General features: G+C 37.7%; 1 protein-coding gene across 1 annotated transcript; it reads right to left on the bottom strand.

Annotated features, from left to right (window-relative positions):
- Window positions 1-6,696: 6,696 nt before the first annotated feature.
- On the bottom strand, window positions 6,697-20,652 carry LOC120721485 (adhesion G-protein coupled receptor G1-like). The gene is made up of 14 exons (XM_040011856.1): window positions 20,571-20,652; window positions 20,294-20,379; window positions 18,240-18,315; window positions 17,907-18,048; window positions 17,530-17,646; window positions 14,446-14,571; window positions 14,103-14,148; window positions 13,893-13,987; window positions 10,886-11,019; window positions 10,298-10,566; window positions 8,463-8,559; window positions 8,030-8,159; window positions 7,706-7,862; window positions 6,697-7,232 (listed from the first exon to the last, which is right to left on the bottom strand). The coding sequence occupies exons 2-14, from the start codon at window positions 20,376-20,378 to the stop codon at window positions 7,123-7,125; spliced, it is 1,584 nt and encodes a 527-aa protein (XP_039867790.1). The 5' UTR covers window position 20,379; window positions 20,571-20,652; the 3' UTR covers window positions 6,697-7,122.
- Between the last annotated feature and the right edge of the window lie 1,951 nt (window positions 20,653-22,603).

The raw sequence follows: 22,603 nt of genomic DNA, 5'->3' as shown, positions 1-22,603 counted from the left end.
GATAGAATGTGAGTCGTGTCCATTGCATAAAGGCCTTGTCTGAACTGACACACTTTTAGCAGTGAAAGTATATTCACAAGTTAAAAAGTGTGAAGCAATTAGGACCTTTTACAACAGAGGAGGAAGCTACAGTTAACTACCCTTCAATGAGGAGAAATTATTTGAAAGAACTTGAATTACTGAGATACAGGGTTTGATTAATAGATTTTATGGTGTACAGACTCTCAACCATCATGGCAGAATAGGAAAGGAATAAAATAATACAGAGTAAATAAAATATATTTATTTATTAACATTGCAGTGGTTTGGGCATATGATTAGGATGCCTCCTGGACACCTCTTAGCCAAGTGTTTTGGGCATGTCCTTCGGGGACAGATCCAGGACTCACTGGAAAGATTATATCTCTTGGCTGGTTTGAGAATGACTCAGCAGCAGAAAATGGTAAATGGCCTGTATTTCTATAGCGCTTTTCTATTCCCTAAGGACCACAAAGCGCTTTACACAGCCTGTCATCCACCCATTCACACACTGGTGATTGCAAGCTACATTGTAGCCACAGCCACCCTGGGGCGCACTGACAGAGGCAAGGCTGCTGGACACTGGCGCCACCGGGCCCTCTGACCACCACCAGTAGGCAACTTGTCTTGCCCAAGGACACAACGACCGAGACTGTCCAAGCCGGGGCTCGAACCGGCAACCTTCCAATTACAAGGCGAACTCCCAACTCTTGAGCCATGATCACCCCAAAAAATGCGTGGTTGGATTACAATACTTTTATTGTGTTTAAAGGAAATAAGAACACTCACTGTTTTTAGTTACACTGCATTTTATCAACATTAAAATCATGTTAATTTTGTGGTTATGCCTTCCAGGTGTACCTATCTTCCTTCTAGTACTAATCCCTACATTTGGTAAATTTACATATTTTTTCCACTGGAAAGAAGGAAATGCCACCCACCCCTGCACCATCTGTTTATGGAAACCTGTTCTTGTTCTGTTTTTGGAAACCTGTTCTTGTCTTGTTTTATTTGCATGAAAGTGATGCAGCAGCATAAGAACTTGCTATCTTGCTTTAACCCTTCTTCCTTGCAATGTTGCAGTGGTGGCAAAGGTACAGAAATTCTGTACTTAAGTGCAAGTAAAGATACTAGTGTTAAAAAATACTCTAGTAAAAGTTGAAGTACTGATTTAACTTCTTTACTCAGGAAAAGGTAAAAATGTACAGGCTCTGAAATGTACTCAAGGTAAGAAAGTAAAAAGTACCTCCTTGGAGGACATTTCTACCAGCTAAAATGATAAAATAAAGTTGTTTTGATGATTTTTTATATACAAATTGCAAATTATGTGCTCAATAAAAGCTGACACTCCACACTCTAAAAAGTAATTCAGAGGCTTAATCACTATAAATATATATATATACTATAAATATATATACATCCAACTTATATAATCACTATATATAAGTTGGGTGAGCCTGATAAAATCTATGAATATCCTTTTAGTAATTATTTGAGTTTGATAATTTGAAATAAACGTCTGAAATGTTAGCGTATGTGTTTGTGTAAAATTAAGGTATTTATTTACATTTATCTCAGACAAAAAATTCAGTATGTGGTTCACAGAATACCTTCTTTGCATGTACTTAATATTTTTGTTTAAAACTGAATCAAAATATTTGTGAAATAGGTATCTATACTCATCACTATCTTGTACTAAAATCATTAATTATTCAAATCAATATTATTTATTGTCAGCAACTATAACTGAAAAGTGTAAGTAAAACACGATAACGTAGAGTAATTGAGTACCATGAGCCTTTTTCATTGTTTTGTTCATTTAGTTCTTTGAATACTCTGAGCCTTTGTGTTTGCTCTCCTGGTTTGCCATTTATCCTTCACGTATGTAAGGCTTTGAGCTAAAAAGGGAAAAGGCTCTTGTCTTTTTAGTGCTTGTTTATTTTGAGGTAAAAACACTCTGCAAAACACACTCATTTCAGCAGGTTTGACATTTTTTATTTAGATTTTATTAAAAAGGTCATGGTTGTTATTTCCTGGTGTACGTACGTTCCTGTATAAATGTGTATTAATTTACATTTTGTCTGTTACTGAAAAAACAAAAACAACCTCTGCATCACTGTGATTCTCTTTCTGTTTGGTAGCATATTTCAGTCAGAATGAAATGTGAAAATGTTGACCAACTCTTTTATTTTATGTTTTATAATAATGTTCTATTAAGAGCATTTAAAATGAAATTTACATGACTGAAATATTTCTTCACTGATCAACGCCAAAGTACTACACAAAGTTATATTTATTCGCTTCATTGCAGTATTTAAAAATCACTACAATACAACTGTATTACTCTGTTATAGAATCATTCAAATAAAAAAAGGAGATTCATGAAGACACATGTTTACATTTAGTTGTAAATCTAAACAGTGCACTACAATCAATAGAAATTACTGAATGCTTTTCCAAAAGCAGTTCTCAAAAATACAACAACAAAATATTATTTTATTATTCATTATCATATTTTTATAGTGCAACTACAATGCAAAGTTGGTAGGCATCTAATTTTGACTATAGCTAATTACAGCACTTTAAAAACTTCATATGTAGTCTCTGACCTTGTTTGTTTTAATGTTGGAGAATATAATCTTGTTCATTAAAAACGCCAAAAACAACATGTAAAAAACACTTGGGGAAAAAAGAGGAAGTGTAAACTGATACAAACTTTGAGTACTTGGAGTACTGTAGTCCTGGCCCACCCCACCTTAGGCCTGACCATGCAATGTTAGGGAGCAATTCCTAAATTAGGAATGTCATCACCTATAAAGGCTGGTGCAGAAGAACTGCTTACAAGCTCTCTCTTCTCCTTGATCAGCAATATTGTGTTTGTCTTTTTATAGTTTCTGTTCAACAATTTTCATTTTCTTTGTATTTATTTATTTTTACTTTGAGACAAAAACTAAAGTTAAAACACCCTTGGGAGATTTTAATAAAGAAAAAAATGAATTATTTTATCTCACATGGTATTTCTGTAAACAGCTTTACATCCTATGTATAAACCTGGTTTTGTACATTGTGTTTTTCACTAGTGTCAACAAATTGAATTTAGGGTGACCAATTGGTTGTCTTTAACCAATTGGGGCAGTCTTCCACTCAAGCTTTTTAATCAATCTTGTTTTCTGCCCAGTGCCCAGCCCCTGTAAGCCAGAATATGGCATTATTTTTGTGCCACTCTGAGCGCACGTATAAAAAAAATAGAGTCCATGTAAAAAAAATTAGCAGGTGCAAGTGTTGCATTTTGTGGAGAAATTTATTTTGAGCGAAGAAAAGCTAAATTTGAGTGAACAAAATGCATTGCTGCGTGCAAAAAATGTATTTCAATGTTTGCTATTATCCATACACACACACACAATAGCAGCCCCTTTCACATCTCCGAAAACATTAGAGCACTTTTGTAAATATGTGATGTCTTGATAAATCGAGTAGATATTTGAAGTTTACACAGCACCATTCTCGCATGAAAATATCTTAGAAGTTTATTTTGTGACCCAGAAAGAGTAATATTTCAAACTCTGCCACTCTGTGTTCCTCCGCCACTGCCTCGTTTGAGTTTTGGACGAAATGCATTCTGGGATAATGCATTTCGTCATTTCGAGCTGACTGGAGACCAAAACAGACAATCATATTTTTTTGCATCCAAGTCTGTGATCGGCTGGTTTTGTGGCACAAATATAACGGTGTAGAGAAAGAGTTGAGCGCGCACGGGCAGAAATGTTGAGAACGCGAGCAACACATTGTGAGCAAGCACAAATGCAAAAACTGAGTGAGAGGGGGTGCTGTTGTGTGTGTGTGTGTGTGTGTGGATAATAGCAAACACTGAAATACATTTTTTGCACGCAGCAATGAATTTTCTTCACGCAAATTTAGCTTTTCTTTGCCCAAAATAAATTTCTCCTCAAAATGCAACACTTGCACCTGCAATTTTTTTTTAATGCGCGCTCAAATTTTTTTTTACGTGCGCTCAGAATATTGGCACAAAAATAACGCCATACCAGAAGGGAAAAAGACAGAACACACACATATAAAGAATGCTCTTAAAACATGTGGTTATGCCAATTGAGCTTTCATCAAATCAGCAAAGATGCACAGAAAAGAAGATCAAACTCAACCAGGGAGGATCAGAAGGACAAAAGGAACAATATTCTCATCCCCTATGCAGCAGGTATATCAGAGGAACTCAGGAGAGTCTTCTCCAAGCACTAAATCCCAGTGTACTTCAGACCCAGCCAAAAATTTAGACAAAAACTGGTTCATCTCAAACACAAACTCCCAAACACAAAACTTAGTAACATAGTGTGTGTTATGCAATGCAGCGAGGAATGCTCAGACCTCTACATTGGAAAAACCAAACAGCTGCTTTATAAACGCATAGCACAACATAGAAGAGCCACCTCAATGGGACAAGACACAGCTGTTCATCTTTATATAGAGGTCAAAGGTCACTCTTTCGAGGATGCCAATGTTCTTTTTGAACAGAGAAGACAGATGTTTTGAAAGAGGACTGAAAGTCCACTGTGAACGACCATCTTTGAACAGAGGCGGTGCTTTACGACACCAAATGTCTGCCATCTATAATCCAGTTCTGAGATCTCATCCTAGACACCTTACACCCACTCACATCCTGGGCCATCTGACCACAGGAAATCACATGATAGGGTGGGGTTTGGACCCGTATGAAATACGGCCGTGGAGTAGAAACCCTGAAGACCTACCGCTATTGACGTAGCCTGACATATTTTCGTACCTTGTCTGTGGAGTCACCGCTTACAAGTCGTCATTCAAACAAAGGTGAGTCAGCTTGAGTACTGCGTTTGATTTTCCCCCGAACATTCAAATTAGTGCAGCATAAATTCATTCACGAGGGGGAAATTACAGTGAGAACATGTGGAGGTTCTGTTAGAGGGATAACATAGTGAGTTCAGTGCATTGATGTGACATTGTCCTGAAGGATTTAGTTATTCTTTATGGTTAAAGAAATTGAAATAATTTATTGTTATAAAAAATTCTAATTATACATATTGCTTCCATGTTTGTGTCCTGTGTCACTAAAATACATTTTATTTTAGTTTTATACATTGATTAATGACCTGCAGAATCTCCTTATCATATTAAGTGATTCATAATTGTCACTTTATGCTTTCTCCATCTTAAAAGTGATGACATCCTTGCATTACATACTTTAGGTTAATTTTCTGCAGGCAGGTTTCTGAAAGAGAACAGGCAGATTTAGAATTTAACATGCATTCCGTAATGTTAAATTACGGGTGGATGGGTAATGGATGGGTGGATTTAATGTTAAATCCACCCATCCTTAATGTAGATGGGTGGATGTAGGTCAGCATTCCTCCTGTAGTCCACGATGAGCTCCTTGGTCTTCTCAGTGTTAAGCAGTAGGTTGTTTGTGTCGCACCACTCAGCCAGGCGATCCACCTCCTCCCTGTAGGCGGCCTCATCGTTGTCCTTGATAAGGCCAATCACCGTGGTGTCATCTGCAAACTTAATGATGATGCTAAAACCACTGGTAGGTCTACAGTCGTGGGTGAAGAGGGAGTAGAGGAAAGGGCTCATCACACAGCCTTGTGGTACACCGGTGTTCATTGTGATTGTAGATGAGCAGTGGTTATCCAGCCGGACATGTTGGGGGCAGTTGGTCAGGAAGTCCAGTAACCATTTGCACATGAGGGAACTGATGCCCAGGTCTGTCAGTTTCCTGATGAGTTGTGAGGGGAGGATTGTATTGAATGCTGAACTGAAGTCTATAAACAGCATTCTGGCGTAGGTGTTGTTGTTGTCCAGGTGTGATAGGACAGAGTGCAGTGTGATGGAGACTGCATCCTCTGAGTTCCTGTTCTGACAGTATGCAAATTGGTGGGGGTCCACGGTGGGGTGGGGGGGAGACAGGATTTGAAGTGTGCTAGGACTAGCAGCACTTTGTGATGATGGGGGTGAGGGCTACTGGGCGGTAGTCATATAGACACTTATTCCAGTGTTTATAAAAGCTTGACATATACCTTGTGTCACCATGTGTTATAACTTTCAAAGCTGTTACTGTTAAATATCTTGACTCACTCAAACAGCACATCAGTGAGTGCTTTCTCTTCAGCCACCCTTTTCATTCACTACGTGTTTATACACGTCTCTGCATTTAATCATTAGTTATTATGCTCATAGGGTGTCACATGATTGTTGGGCTTTTCTTTGTTTACTGTATTATTGTAGGAGCTTTATTTCTTGGCATCTGGTTACCGTAGGCTGAGTTTAATGTCCGGACAATTTTAGAGTAAGTGATGCTTTTAGAGACCTGAATGTGGTTAAACCAACTCCCTATCATCAACTACACCAATGACCTGAGGCAGAAACACCGATGTGTACAGAAAGAGTATAGTTTAAACTTGGACTATCTTTTGATAAAAGCTATTTACTTTAGCCACTTACATAACAGTCATATTTAAATTTCAGCCTGTTAAAGAAGGTTCTGTCTTTATAGCTGCAGTTGGAAATGTTAATTTTACATGTTCAATAGTTCAAAACATCAGCAATATGTCTGCATTCATAAACACAGATTCTAGTGAAATGTGAATGTATGCAACTCACAATGTGTGCAAATAGAGGTTCAAATATACATGATTTTATTGAAAGGATTCATATATTTTATTTTATATATGTGATAAGAAGATATAGGAAAGATATTTCAAATATCACATGAAATAGGATATAAGTATACAGCAAAACACAACAGTGATGGTGTAATCTGCATGACAATATCAAAATTACTCAGGCTACTGAAACCAATGGCAGTTGGTTCACACACAAAATGAATGAAGATGCATCATATCAGCATTTATAACTTTCACTCCCAGAAGTGCCCTATTTTACACTGGATGTATAGTCTGCTATAATCACAAAGCATCAAACATAACATTTAAATAGTGCCTTTAAAAATTTCACAAATATCACATTCATTTAAATAATTTAAAAATCAGTCGCTGTAAACAACCTAAAGCAGAAATAATAATATCAGACAAAAATTCCAACAACTCAGTTCTTGAGCTGTTAGTTTTTGTTAAGCTTTCTGTTGGGGGAAGTTGCTTCACTGCTTATCTTAGGGGCAGAGCTTTTACCCTTTCTCAGTGACTTCACAAACCACAGGAAGATGAAGAACCCTGCACAGCATACAGGGGGAGAAACGGTGAAATAGGTTTAGGCTGTGTACAAGAAGTACAAATCATGCAAACGAAACTGATATTCAACTCTTTCAGACATTACTGTTTCATACAGAGTATATAACAGTAATGTCAAAAATCTGCTCCAAGTATAAGGATGTATATTAATATTATGCATCACTCATTCAATCCCAACACTGTAACATTCCCAAACTGGCCTATAAAAAAGTTTACGTTCCTATTATTAACTGTTTATGAGCATAAACAGGTTTCATAAACCTAAAATAAGACCCCAACATATGATTTTGTAAAAAATACCATATATAGCATAAACAGCAGCCAAATGGCTGTTGTTTAATGCATTGTTACCCTGGCGCTGCATATGCATGTTTTTAAAATGCCAGCTTCAGCACTCACAGTGACCGAAGTCGTTAAAGAAGTGAGATAAATGAATAGGAGCAAACTATACTGACCTTGCAGGGAGTTCAGAACACAGAAGAGGTAGAGGGCAACAGTGGTCAGGTAACCAAATGAGAAGAAAACCAGGCCCCAGGTAATCCCGAGCAGAACGCTGACACCCAGCAGGGCGCAAATTGCTTTCCTGACCTGTTTATGGTGAAGCTGCCCAAACTAATTTGTCAAATACACAATGACATATGACACAGCAGGTTATTGACAATCTGAAGCTAACAGAGGCCTTGAATTGTGTATGAACAAAAGCTGTTCTTCAGTGTCTAATTATTGGAAATATCAATGGTTAATGTTCATTTAAAAAAGATTGCAAGAATAACTCATACCTCTTTGTTATACCCAACATTCAAAACACGCTTGACTGTCACCATAAACATGGTCATGTTAAAGAGGAACACCATGGTGAACAGTCCAGTAGTAGTGACCACCTTCACTATTTCATTAGATATATAGCATCTACAAAGAAAGGAAACAGACAGTGATTTCATCTTACCCGTTTATATTTTTGTTGAGTGTATATAGATGACTCAGTGTCTCAGCATTGCTTAATATTTTTTTTCCACTTGTTAATTTATAGTTTATTTATTTATATAGCACATTAGCACATTTAATTACAACAGGAGCGTTGAGCAAAGTGCTGTACAAGACAATTTAAAACATTGAAATATATATTGAATCTCTAACACACATCCAAAACAGTTAATAAGTCAACATTAATTATAATTCCTAATTTTACACCCTTTAAAAGGTTTTCCTTACATTTTAGTGTCATCATGGTTTGACTTGTCTAGAAGGACTTGGCCATAAGAGCCTCTGTCTATGATCACCACCACTGACACAATCACTGCAGGAACACCTGAAACACAAGAATCGATGAGTCACTCTGAAGTTTGCTGACTAATAACCAGTGATGCGAATAATGGCATCACAAGTAACGGCGTTACTAACGGCGTTACGTTTTTAAGTTACAAGTAATCTAATTACTGATTACTATTTCTATCGTTACAACGCAGTTACGGTTACTAACAAGAAAATGCTGTGCTGTCGCGTTACTATTTTTCAACAAACAGACAGCTGAAGCTGTGTTCAGCTTACCGCACATAAGTAATCTGGGCGCTACAGCTTTCAGCAGCTGTGCGCGCTCCGGCGGATGGCAATCACAATCACTTTTTGGCACAACACCTGGAGCTTACATATATTGTAATATATCTATATCATGGCTAAAGCACTTCTGGATGGATGCAAACTGCATTTCGTTGCCCTGTACCTGTGCATGTGCAATGACAATAAAGTTGAATTCTATTCTATTCTATAAGGGGGCAAACTTTCGCATGAGTGCTGCTGTTTGAATAAGGAGGTATAAAGTAATGGTGGTAAGCCAATCATGTGACCACTTCAAGATGACAAAGCAACAAGGTGATATATACCAGTTGTGTTGATAGGCCACGTAAAACCAGAGTCATGATAAACAATATATACGCGGCGTTTTTTCCTCAATAGTTTCGCCACGTTTACTGTCTAAGGACAGCGCTAGCAAGCAATGTCTGCTTATGACCAAAAAATAAAACAGAAAACAGCCCGTTCATGTTGGTGAAAAAATGCACCATGTCGACCAATCAAAAATGATATGGCAACATGACATTTGGTTGTTTAGGAAGAGGGGGAAGTTTTAGGAGTGACCGCGAGAAAGAGCGAGAGAGAAACAGCAGAAAACGAGAGAGAGCGAGTTTTGAGATGTGACAGATTTGTGACCTTCAGCATGTTTGGAGTGTGTAGTTAATGTGTTGTCTTGTGTAGTTAGTGTGTAGTGTTGTAGATAGTTTTGTGTTGTGTGTCAGAACAATGAGGCGCCAGGTAAAAAAAGGAGTGATACACCTGCTGCTGTCAGACCTGCAGGTATCAGGCTGTGATGTTCTCCTTTATAGTGGAGAGAAATTATTTTTTGGAGTGGCACAAATAATTTGTGTGGAATCTTATTTAATGCAGAACAGCTGATTGTTATGTCAACAGTTTGAAATGTTTTTTTTTTTTTTTAAAAAGAGGGTAAAAGGTAAATTGCAGCAGATAACTTTGTTGTTGGCAAAACTTGTGCATAGGATTTTAAAATTGATCATTTATATTTGCATTTAAAGTTCTGAAACATGATTCATTAAACATGTTTGTGGTTGTTACAGTAAAAAATAAAACTTTCTACTCAGATTTTATGTTTTTTTTGTCTGATTTTAGATCAACTGTGTTAATACAGAATGTCAAAATGAAAACATAACTGTAAATTCAGACGTGAGGTTGTGCTGAAAAGAATGATACCAGACAAAGTAAAGTAAATTGTTTTTAAAGGTCAAATGTAGAGGTAAAATCAAAAGTGGTTTAAAATGGCCAATTATACCCTGGACCCCAGAGGGTTAAACATTTTTTTAAAGTGACTTAATAGTTACTTTTCATGTAATTAATTACTTTTAGGATCTTGTAACTCAGTAACTGAGTCAGTTACATTTTTGAAGAAGTAACTAGTAACTATAATTAATTACTTTTTCAAAGTAACTTGTCCAACACTGCTAATAACCACCGCTTCCTGTTTGAAGGATTCCACTTACCCCATCCCACCACACTGAGTTTGAGAATGTATCTGCTGACAGAAATGTTGAAGATTTTGACTAAGAGCAGGTAGAGGTGGAACCCCTCCAAGGCCATCCAGGTGAAAGTGGCCAACAGGGAGTAGTGAAGGGCAAGAGCCATGTAGAAACAGAGCCAAGTGGAGGGGTGTGCTGCCACTGCCTGACTGGGCAGGAAGTGCAGGTTGAGGAGGATCAGGGCGATGACGAGATTGATGTGGATGTTCATAGAAAGATCTTCTCTGAGTGTCCTGTTGGACAGAGAAGAAGGGATCTGTTGTAAATAACTTTCTATCGGTCATATCTTTATCTTTAAATTAAAATTTAAAAAAAAGAATGAAAAAAGATGACCTTTGCAAAACACAGATGGTGGGGAAAAAATTGACAAAAAAGGAAAAAAAATGGGAAGGAGCAAAAAAAGAAACACATTGGTGCACAAATGTGCCAGAAAATGGAAGTAAATATATAGTAAATAATAATAAATACAAGGTGGAATTTACTCATTTCAGATCCTGAAAAGGGAAAAAATAATTAGAGTTTGGAAAATACAACCAGAGAAGAATAAATTACCTGTTTGTGATGAAAAGTAAAACGGTGATGACCAGGGCAACAAGAGAAAAGCTACAGCCAATTATTGTAATGTATGATAGTATTTCGATGTCTTTTTTTGAAAGAACAGCATCCCCCCCAGACGAAGCAGAAACCTGTAGAGAAATACATATTCATGCTATCTTGTCACATTATTAGCAGGACGGATATATTTTAAGTTTTACTCATCCTGTATATACAAGATATACAAATCCTCAACTTCATGGTACATTTTTTTAAGATGACATTTAACAGTTTTTAATTCACCAGATGTTTACCTTTACTATCTCTAACTTGTGCTGTTTTTATTTGTTATACATTAGTATTTTTTAATGTAGTTAATAAGTGCTGTTGTAACAATAGGCATTTAAAATTGAATACGTACTGGCACATTAAATCGGTTTCACCTCTGCTAGTTTTAACACAACACTGCTAGTTTTACGTTAATGTATCAGTAATAATAACCTTACAGTAAGTATACTATAAATAATTTAACTTTTAATTATTTAAAATGAAACTTTTGGGGGTAAATACTTTGCATGGAACTTTACAATTACTCTGTTTTTTCTGTCTTTGTTTTTTTGTGCCATTTCTGCCATCTAGTGGTAGAAGTATGCTGTGGAGGTTAATTACAGTCTTTTGCTTAACAAGAGAGGATTTGTGTACTGTATAATGGTGTATTTCTATTAGAGATGGCACGATACCACTTTTTCATGTCTGATACCAATATCATAAATTTGGATATCTGCCGATACCGATATGAATCCGATATAGTGTGTTTTTTAATCAATAAAAAAACTTTTTTTTTAATATCTTGCTGCTTTTTGTATAAGTTCATACTCAAGTTAAAAAAAAACACTAAAGCTATTCTGTTATACCTGTAAGCAAAAAATGCACTGCACCCAAAATATTTCATAGTTCAGCAATACTGATCAATCTAATAAACTTAATACTCAATCCTCCCTATTCTGGTATTTTAAAGAATAAGCAACCTAACTAATAGGGCTCTAAAACTCCCAGCAAAAAAAAAATTAAAAAAAATTGATGGGACAAAAGATCGGCCGGGCGTTTTGACTAGAGACCGGCCCACCATTATAGGAAAAACCATAAAGCCTTTGAATGAAAGCAAACACTGTTGTGACAGTGATGTACACTGTTTTCATGGTATATATGTATCAATCTATCAATCATTTGTTGTAATATTCAGATAATTATTTTTTAAAAGCGAGACATTTTAAATGAGAATAAGAAAGAAAAGTATTTCTTTGTGCCCCCCCCCCCTCTCCCTGTTAATGCCCTACCTGGCCCCCCTGGCAAAACTCTGCTAGACCCGCCCCTGCACAGTTACCAGCTGTCAGCTACTTAGAAAAGGATCCTGGCGTTATTTGTCTCTCAGAAACAGTTCACAACTTCCCTTCAACTCATTCTTGTCACCTATAAGGTAAACCTGTTTCTCCCTCACCTGTTCAGCTCTGATGATTCAGTAAGGACATCTCCTAGTTTCATCTTGGATGATCTGATATCCTCGTGTTGGTGTTGTTCCCAGACCATCATGAAAATGTTGTTCCAGGTTCAACATTGCAAGTGACCAATCACATTGCTGTGACGTTATTCTTTTGCGCGCCAAGCCATTCGTGCATTTATGAAATTCCAATGTTGCAAGGACAATATCAATTCTGCTTACTGTTTATTAAAGGGTTACGGTTAGGGTTAGGGTCCGTTGATCGGCGGACAGAGGCGGTTTCTCGCAGCTTAAGTACAGTTTTTTGTTTTACGCCGGTTTTTCACGAAGTCGCAAAAGTATGACGTCACAACATTCTGATTGGTCACTTGCAATGTTGATCCTGGAACAACATTTAGTATGATGATCTGGGAAGAACACCAACACGAGGATATGCTTTCATCTTCATGTTTCCCTCTCACCACATATCCAAACCGATATCATGACCAGCAGCTTTTACAGCTGTGGCTCCAGCAAACATCAGCTGATACTAGAAATTAATATTAAATAAATTCTAACAAGAGCTGACCAAGCTTAAACATGCTGCTGTTGTTTAACGCGACATCCGCTGGTTTCCTCTTTCTGGCGCAAAGTGGATGATAAATAAACAAGAGAGAAAAGCCAATCAGCTGATCATTGATCAGTTTCATGATTGAAGTAGAAACAGGAGAGGGAGGGAGAGAGAATGAGAGAAGAAGAGGCAGCTGTGCAGCAAAGACACAGAATAAATTCAGCTTTGTGTCTTTTTCATTGTAGCTGAAGTCCAGGACAAACTGTGTTCCTTTTCAGCTCAGTAACATCATAGCATGCCGCCCAGCTGTATAGAAACTCCTCGTCCTAGTACTGAGGATGAAAAAGTCAGCATAACGAAAATAAACTACCCTTAAACTTGGTTTATATCTGACCCAGATAGACTGCAGGTCATAAATTCTTACCTGAAGTTCAGCTCACCTGACACTCAGACCGGCAGCTGCCTCGGCTCTCTCTTCCTCCTGCGTCCCCTTTCCCTCATCCACCTGCTGGCCGCCACCTTGCTAATATTACTGAATCTGTGGAAGCTCCGCGATGCCACCACACGTAGTAACAAATAACGACCCTATCTAAATCCCAGTAACGAGTAACACGTTCCTGATTTTGGCATAATAACTAGTTACTGTGCTTGTTACAACAATAATAACGTAGTTACTGTAACGCGTTACTTAATAATGCGTTAGTCCCAACACTGTTTATAAAGAACACAGGGCTGAATTTAGCAATAGATCTCAAACATGACACTACACGTACTACATCCAGAAATGGATCTGCCACCTTTAGAGCAAATTGGATGGAAAATTTTATAGAAATCCAAGATGCAGATGGCAAATGAAGAGATGGATTAACTTCTTTGTGCAATTTTATGACTGTATTTTGTTGAAGAAAGGTTCCTTAGTTCTCAAGATATGGCATGACATTTTGTATACTGAAACACAAACAAACAAACAATCCTACCATGAGCACACCGAAGTATGTGAAATGGTTACAGGAACATGTGACATCACTCTGATCATGTGTCCAAATGGTGTGGCATCCATCTGTACTAAAATCTGAAGTCAAAGTCAAAGAGATGAATGAGATGCTGCCACATTTCAATTACATCAGCTCATTCAGAAATCTATAATGGTGAGTGAAACCAGAGAAATGTCATGCTTGGTTACTCACTGTTTGTTGAAAAATTTAAGAAATGACAGGAGGGTCTCTGGGTTTGCTAAGACAAAAAGAAAGAAAGAAAGAAACAAACAAAATGTATGTTTATATCTGGTTAATATTATACATCTATATATTTCTACTTATGTTTACTGATAAAATCTACACTTCTACTTTTACATGTAACTAAATATTAACTAGATTAAATATTATTACTCTATATATATATATATAAATACTACCTTTTTACAGTAATCTTTCATACATCAAAATACACAGTTATTTTGTGTTGTGTTAAATAACAATGATATAAAACTAATGAGAAAAATAGTGGAATAAACAATTAGATTGTAATTACAGTTATATTCTTGTTAAATTTCATGGTGATGTTGACAGGTTGCCGAAGTCCCGATATGTTCTTGCCCTTCACACTCAGGATTACCATTCGTCTATCATAAACTTCAAATAAGGCTCCAGGATCACTCTACAATGCAAAACGTTGGTCAGTTGGTTTGACTGTTTCTCCAATACAATTTATGTAATATTTTCTCACTGTCCTGACTGTCTGAAAGGAAAAAAAGCAACCCAGTGAGACAGTTAATGCGTAGTGAAAGTCATTTACATCTTAGTAAAAACATTGTTTCCTGATGTACCTGCCTGGTTATCTCTAAATCTGTATTATTTACATTTTTGATTTACATTTTGCAAACGGCAAACTACTTACAGAACACTGTGGTTGAGTACCCCTTTCTCTTTCTAAAACATTTTGGTCTGCATAATATATGAACATGGTGACCAACTTTTACTGTTCTGAACATTTTATCTTATTTTTTTAAGAATCAATCCGTGCACTTTTAGCTTTTTAACTCAATTAAATTCAATTTTATTTATATAGCGCCAAATCACAACAACATTCACCTCAAGGCGCTTTATATTGTACAGTAGACCGTACAATAATAGATACAGAGAAAAACCCAACAATCATATGACCCCCTATGAGCAAGCACTTTGGCGACAGTGGGAAGGAAAAACTCCCTTTTAACAGGAAGAAACCTCCGGCAGAACCAGGCTCAGGGAGGGGCGGGGCCATCTGCTACGACTTGTTGGGGGTGAGAGAAGGAAGACAGGATGAAAGACATGCTTTAGAAAGGATGAAAGACATGCTGTAGAAGAGAGCCAGAGATTAATAACAGGTATGATTCAATGCAGATAGGTCTATTAACACATTGTGAGTGAGAAAGGTGACTGGAAAGGAAAAACTCAATGCATCATGGGAATCCCCCGGCAGCCTACGTCTATTGCAGCACAACTAAGGGAGGATTCAGGGTCACCTGGTCCAGCCCTAACTATATGCTTTAGCAAAAAGGAAAGTTTTATGCCCAATCTTAAAAGTAGAGATAGTGTCTGTCTCCCGAATCCAAACTGGAAGCTGGTTCAACAGAAGAGGGGCCTGAAAACTGAAGGCTCTGCCTCCCATTCTACTTTTAAATACTCTAGGAACAAGTGCTATGGTACTACAAGGTCATTAAGATATGATGGGGCCTGATTATTTAAGACCTTGTATGTGAGGAGCAGGATTTTGAATTCAATTCTGGATTTAACAGGAAGCCAATGAAGGGAAGCCAAAACAGGAGAAATATGCTCTCTCTTTCTAGTCCCTGTCAGGACTCTTGCTGCAGCATTTTGGATTAACTGAAGGCTTTTTAGCAAGTTTTTTGAGCATCCTGATAAAAATGAATTACAGTCGTCCAGCCTGGAAGTAATAAATGCATGAACTAGTTTTTCAGCGTCACTCTGAGACAGGATATTTCTAATTTTAGAGATGTTGCGCAAATGGAAGAAAGCAGTCTTACATATTTGTTTAATATGTGTGTTGAAGGACATGTTGTGGTAGAAAAATGACTCCAAGGTTCCTCACAGTGTTACTGGAGGCCAAGGTAATGCCATCCAGAGTAAGAATCTGGTTAGATACCATGTTTCTAAGCTTTTCAGGGCCGAGTACAATAACCTCAGTTTTATCTGAGTTAAGAAGCAGAAAGTTAGCGGCCATCCAGCTCTTTATGTCTTTAACACATTCCTGCAGTTTAACTAATTGGTGTGTGTTACCTTCCTTCATGGACAGATAGTGTTGGGTGTCATCAGCGTAGCAGTGAAAATTTATGCTATGTCTTCTAATGATACTGCCTAAGGGAAGCATGTATAATGTAAACAGAATTGGTCCTAGCACTGAACCCTGTGGAACACCATAATTAACCTCAGTGTGTGAAGAGGACTCTCCATTTACATGTACAAACTGGAGTCTATTAGATAGATATGATAAAAACCACTGCAGCGCAGTACCTGTAATACCTACAGGCTTTTACCTGGCTTTTTGAGTAAAGGTTTAACTACAGCCAGCTTGAAGGCCTGTGGTACATAGCCGATTATTAGAGATAGGTTGATCATATTTAAGATTGAAGCATTAATTAATGGCAGGACTTCTTTGAGCAGTTTTGTAGGAATGGGGTCTAAAAGACACGTTGATGGTTTGGAGGAAGTAATTATTGAAGTTAACTCAGAAAGATCAATTGGAGAAAAAGACTCTAAATGAATATCAATGGTACTGAAAGTAGCTGTAGATAATATTACAGCTGTGGGATGATTATTGGTAATTTTTCATGAAGTCATTACTAGTTAACGTTAAAGGGATTGTTGGCTCAATAGAGCTCTGACTTTTTTGTCAGCCTGGCTTCAGTGCTGAAGAGAAACCTGGGGTTGTTCTTATTTTCTTCAATCAGTGACGAATAGTAAGATGTTCTGGCTTTGCGGAAGGCTTTCTTATAAAGCAGCAAACTATTTCTCCAGGCTACATGATGATCCTCTAAATTTGTGACACGCCATTTTCTCTCCAGCTTACGAGTTAGCTGCTTTAGGGTACGCGTTTGAGAATTATACCACGGAGTCAGGTACTTCTGATTTGAGGCCTTAGTTTTCACATGGAGCTACACTATCCAGAGTCGTGAGGAGGTAAAATTATTAACAAGATAATTAACCAATTATTCATTAAAAAAAAAATGCAGTGGAACCCCGATTTACGAATACCCCATTTAACAAAAAATTCAATTTACGAAGGCACTGAACAGCAATATTTCTGCCCGTGTTACGGCAAAATGCCCTTGTAACGAAATCCACTGGCTCTGATTGGCTGAGCCTACAATGCCCACAATGCCTTCCAAATCATGTGACATCCCCTTAGCTTTCGTAATTGCACTTCGCTGTTCTACTTGAGCGACGTATTGTTGTTGTTGTTCTAGTTAGCTTTTAGCCTATAGCCTATCGTTCAGCATCGCCTCACTCAAAAGGCGATATATATATATATACATATATATATATGTGTGTGTGTGTGTGTGTGTGTGTGTGTGTTTCACCTCTCATTCGAGAACCTAGTAGTGTAGTTTCTGACCTTGTTTGTTTCAGGGAGCTTAAGGTTGGAGAACACAATCATGTTCGTTGGTCCAAGGTTCAGTTCTTCCGGGAGTTCAACACTGACTGTCGTATTGGAGACATTCTTCAAGCCTGCCTATTATATTGTAACAAACAGAAAGAGAAGCTTTATCTCTGTTTTAGATATTTTTAAAAAATATTTGTGACAAATACAAGGAAATAATATTACTTGCTTGTGGTGAAAAGCTGAACGCTAAGGCATAGCTGTACATAATTTAGAGCTATTTTATTTAGATGTTGCTGAGATATTTCTGCATAGACCACAGTGGTGATGTTGATATTATTGGAAATCTGGAAGTAAGTATAAAAGCCAATGAGATTTTGACTTTTTCTTACTTGGCTGTCACTGGCATGAAGTGTAACGCTTTTGAAGGGAGCAGTCGGTATAAACAGGAGAGCCACAATATTTCCAAATGATATCGATATAGTCGCATTTATATTTATGTTCTCAAGAGTCTTTTCTATGTTCTCCAAGTCCCTTGTGGAAAAAGACAAAAAAAAAAAAAAGATCATGTGCCATTTTGATTTATACTCTTTCATTAATTCCATAACATAGAGTAACTTAGCTTTAAATCAGAATTTAATCACATTTCTATGCAGCTTTTTTCAAATTACTTACGAATTAATAAGAAAAGAAATCTTTTCTGTGAAAAGACTGAAAATATTTACTTGATAGTGTTTGCATAGCCTCCAGTTCCTGAAAGGTTGACTTTATAGTTAATACATTTCTCAGCATCAGGGCTCGCTGTAGAGTAAAATGAAATAAAAATATTAAGACCCCTTTTAACAAGTTAAGAACCACACAAGTCCCCAGAATATTCCAAAGTTCAGCTACTTACAAGCATTTTGTTTTACACATTTTAACATTTCACATGCATTCATACTCCATGGAACAACTTGGGTTTTAGTATCATTCCCAACAATACTTGGGCTTGCAGATCGAGTGTCTGCACCCAACAGTCACTGTGCTGGCATACCTGTCAGCGGAACCAGACACATCACTAACTCCAGCTGCTAGAGCTGGCAAAATCAATCTTGCAAAGACTCCAATAAAGCCCACTGGATAGCTTTGGAAAATGTTAAGTAGAAGAGAAATTTCAGACATTTAATTGTATTTTCATAATTTTTTACATCTTTTTCTACCGATTAGGATGCCCCCCATAGCCATTAATGCTACACTAAAGTAAATAACTTATCGAGTTAAATTTCACTGGTTTTCACTGGTCCAGCCCACATAAGATCAAAGCAGCTCTTTTGCGCTGGCTGTATATTTGAGCCCTGGAGATGTGCTCTTTCAGTATCTGTAGCTTTTAATGCAAGTGAGTTGCAGCAACCCACTTAGTTTAAGAAGGGCAGTCTTACTTAGACATGAACAATAAAGTCTGTTAAATTTCTCGATAAATTATCACAGGTGAGAAATATCTGATTTTGCTAAAGCAGCTCTAAGGATGAGGGTCTGCTATGCATTGAGTATAGTTGAGGGTGGGGAGTCTTGCAACGTTATGGAATGATAGGTTTGTAGCTTGAACCTATTCGCTGGAACGTTGAGGACAATATAATTACACAGCGAAGCAAGACACGAGTAGGCAAAGTTCTTCATGTTACTCATGCATGAGGGAGTCCTGCCTGGAGCCAAGTGTCGTTCCACCACTTGACCTCCATCAGACTCTCAGCCAGGCTCCCCATAGCACTCCTTTTATTGTGGTTACATGAATATGCATAGGGTCATTAACATATGACATCTTACATAGGTATACATGTGAACAAAGAATACTGTGTGTGTGTGTGTGTGTGTGTGTGTGTATGTGTGTGTATGTGTGTGTGTGTATGTGTGAGGTCAAGATGTGACCCTGTGAAGACTCCCCAAAGGCTGGTGCCAGGAGTCTAGGGCTCCATCTGAACAAAAGGCTCTTATACTTAAAGAAATATACGTGTGTTTGCTAAACCATATATCAGAAAGAGAAGATACGACCTCTCCTAGGAGGTGTGTGATCTATGCCAGAACAATCTGTAGAGGAGTGAACGCACCCCCCTCTTTTTGCTACACAGAGTTGTTACAGACCTCCTAGGATGAGACATTCTTTCAATCTACAAATGATTATACACCTCTAAGCATATATGGTTAAATATTTCTAAGCATAAATGACAATCAACAATACAAAACCTAACATGGAACATATGAGTTCTGTAGACTATTTTGATGTCTTTACAGTATTTATAGCACCTTGATCTGTTACCATTTTTAACAAGCATAAAATTTCTACCCTGTGGGAAATCTTTCATTGTTCATATTCAAAACCAACCCCATATAAACGGGTAATAAACACGCTGGTCAATAGTGTGGATGGCCTACTTTGTTTATCATAAGCAAGAAATAGACAGTCCTGCTTAAGTACTAGCAGGGGGAGATACTATATTTAAAGGCATCAAGTCACTAGTGAACAAGAAAGGCATGAGGCTCATTCTTTGCTCCTTCTATACCAGAAATATTTACACTGGATGGCTAAAAGAGATATGTTAGCAATGTTAGCAATGTTAGCAATGTCGATTTTTGCCATAACTATTTTCATGTTGACTTGAAATAGAATATCACCCTGTTAAACATGTGTATCCATTTCATGCTTAGCAGAAGCAAAACATGACATCCGACGGTGGACCAGTGCGGCTATTACATGTTTTGCTGTGATATAAACAAAGTTAAAAATGTATATTATCTCACTTACCTTTTACAGAACTGTTTGTAAAGTTCTGAGAGGAAATGTCAAGATACACAAAAAACACCAGACAAAATAAGATCAACCACTTCATCCTGTAGGGTTAAGAAGATTTATTTAGAATAAAAAATAAACAAGCAAACAAAACCTCTCTGCTTTACATTCAAATTATATACGTCTCTAAAACAATTCATGAGACATAATAATGAAATGGGTTAAGTTATTTACATTAACATTATTCGTGCATGTGTGTATATGTGTGTATCATTAAAAAAGCATAGCCTACCTTTTGTCTGTTGCTGAGTTGCTGTACAAATGATTTCATCTGAAAAGAATACAGGAAGCCACAACAGCAAAAAAACAAATGAGTAAGCATGTTCAGCTGTAATGTTTGCGTTTACAGCTTATTTTGAGGTTGGCATGACAATATGTAAATGACACTGTCAAAAAGAAAGAGGCAGTGTCAACTGACAAAAGGCTACAGTATCTGAATTTACACTCTTCTGTGCCACTAAGTCTGTAGTAAAAATATGTGGACATTAAAAGTGTTAAACTAAATACAGGAAAATGCACATATATTCTGTCCATATATTCAGCACAAAGTTATGGTTTTCGAAGTCAGTTTATCCTGATCCTGAGTTTTTAATTTTCTTATTCAATATTGTAGGTCAATAGAAACTGTGTGGCTTCCACAATAAAGTAAATGGCATGCTTTTGAGCTGGACAAATTTACTTGGCCTCGGGCTGTTGATAAAAAATAATTAGACTCATGCGTGATTCTAGAAGTAAATGTCATATACACAGACCCTTGCAGTTAATATTAATGGAATATGCTGCTCTGAAACATACTCAATCCTTTTCAAATTGCAAACCTCAGCCAACACTCTGACACATTATAGAAGTGGTTGCCAAAGTGTTTGTGTGTGTGGGTGCGCGTGTGTGCGTGTGTGTGTGTGGGGGGGGTGTCCCACACAATCACAGAGCAGAAGTCGAATCATTGCCAAATATGCCTAGAAACCAGCTTGCTTCCTTCCAGCCAAAGACTAGAAAATATGATTAAACTTATCTTGCCTTTGGCTTCACCTGCACAACGCCGGTGCCAAGGTAGGTAGGTATCCCTGACAGAAATTGTTTTTCCTGCATCGGGAGCATGCGCTGGGCTGTCCAAATCACGGAGAAACAGTCTCCCACATTCTTGATTTTTACTTCAAAAAAACACTTCTTATAATGAGATGATGATGATGAGATAGCCTTTATTTGTCAGTTGCAGGTCTTTTGCCCACAACCGAGATGACAGACCTTGCCGACCGTACATACAATACACAAACATCACATTGGGGAGACAGGTCAGGCTAGGTAGCGAGGAAAAAAAACATCGAAATGTGTAACACAAAAGGATAATACAGGACTGCACAGATATCAACACACCATAGCACAATAAACACAGACAAGCAACATGGGAAAGAGTTCCAGTGTGTACATCTGATCTGGGACCGCTGCAATCTTTTGACTGCGCCTCCAACTGACCCGATGTCCACATCAGAGGGGAGGTAAGCATTGGAGGTGGCGTTGGATCTGGTGTAGGGAGGGTGATGCGTCGGTGAGTGCTTATCAGTATCAGTATATGTATGTGTGTGCGTGTCCAGAGTTCAGCTGAGACAGTGTCCTTCGCCCTGCCAGGCTAAGTAAACAGTCTTCCAGCCAACCCAGGTGGCCTTGCATGGAATGGGAAGGAACAGACTAAACCACAGTCGTTATCAGGGTGTTTTGTTCAGCTCCGGCCTTGCAGCTGGTGCCAAAGGGGTATCCGCATAAGTGATGTTATTTTTTACTTTAGTGCGAACAGCTCATATGAATTTCAAAGCAGTTCTACAGTCCAACACTGGTCTCTCAATCTCTCGTTGGAGAGCCGCGAGCTTCGCCATACATAAAATAATTACACCATAAAGATGCTTTGTTTAGTGGTTTATTTTATTGCAACCTTTAATTTATTGCAGTTTACTTTTATGTATTTAACTGTTTACAAAAGGTTTGAGATGTGAAATAAACTGCAATGGAGTTTGAAACTCACACATCCAAAAATATGGATGTGTGTGGTTGGAGGATGTGTTTGTGTTTGTGTGGGTGCGGGGGTGGGGTCTTGTAAAACAAAGGGGGGACTAGCAAAACGGTCTTACGGCGTTACCTTCGAAAGCAATCTAAATAGCTACACTATTATTAGCATTATTTTTGTGCCACTATTCTGAGCACAGGTAAAAAAAAAACCTTTTGAGCGCACGTAAAAAAAAATTTGCAGGTGCGAGTGTTGCATTTTGAGGA

The sequence above is a fragment of the Simochromis diagramma genome, unplaced genomic scaffold, assembly GCF_900408965.1.
Source record: "Simochromis diagramma unplaced genomic scaffold, fSimDia1.1 OVJJ01000603.1, whole genome shotgun sequence".
Lineage (NCBI taxonomy): Eukaryota > Metazoa > Chordata > Actinopteri > Cichliformes > Cichlidae > Simochromis > Simochromis diagramma.
Note: the sequence above shows the minus strand (reverse complement) of the source record. Positions and strands in the feature narration are given on the sequence as shown.

Coding starts and splice junctions, on each gene's coding strand:
- LOC120721485 (XM_040011856.1), bottom strand. CDS start 20,378: ATGAAGTGGTTGATCTTATTTTGTCTGGTGTTTTTTGTGTATCTTGAC. Junction 14,572..17,529: donor AGCTCCCTGAAACAAACAAG/GTCAGAAACTAC, acceptor TTTGCATTGTAG/AGTGATCCTGGAGCCTTATT. Junction 7,863..8,029: donor ATGTTGGGTATAACAAAGAG/GTATGAGTTATT, acceptor TTGACAAATTAG/TTTGGGCAGCTTCACCATAA.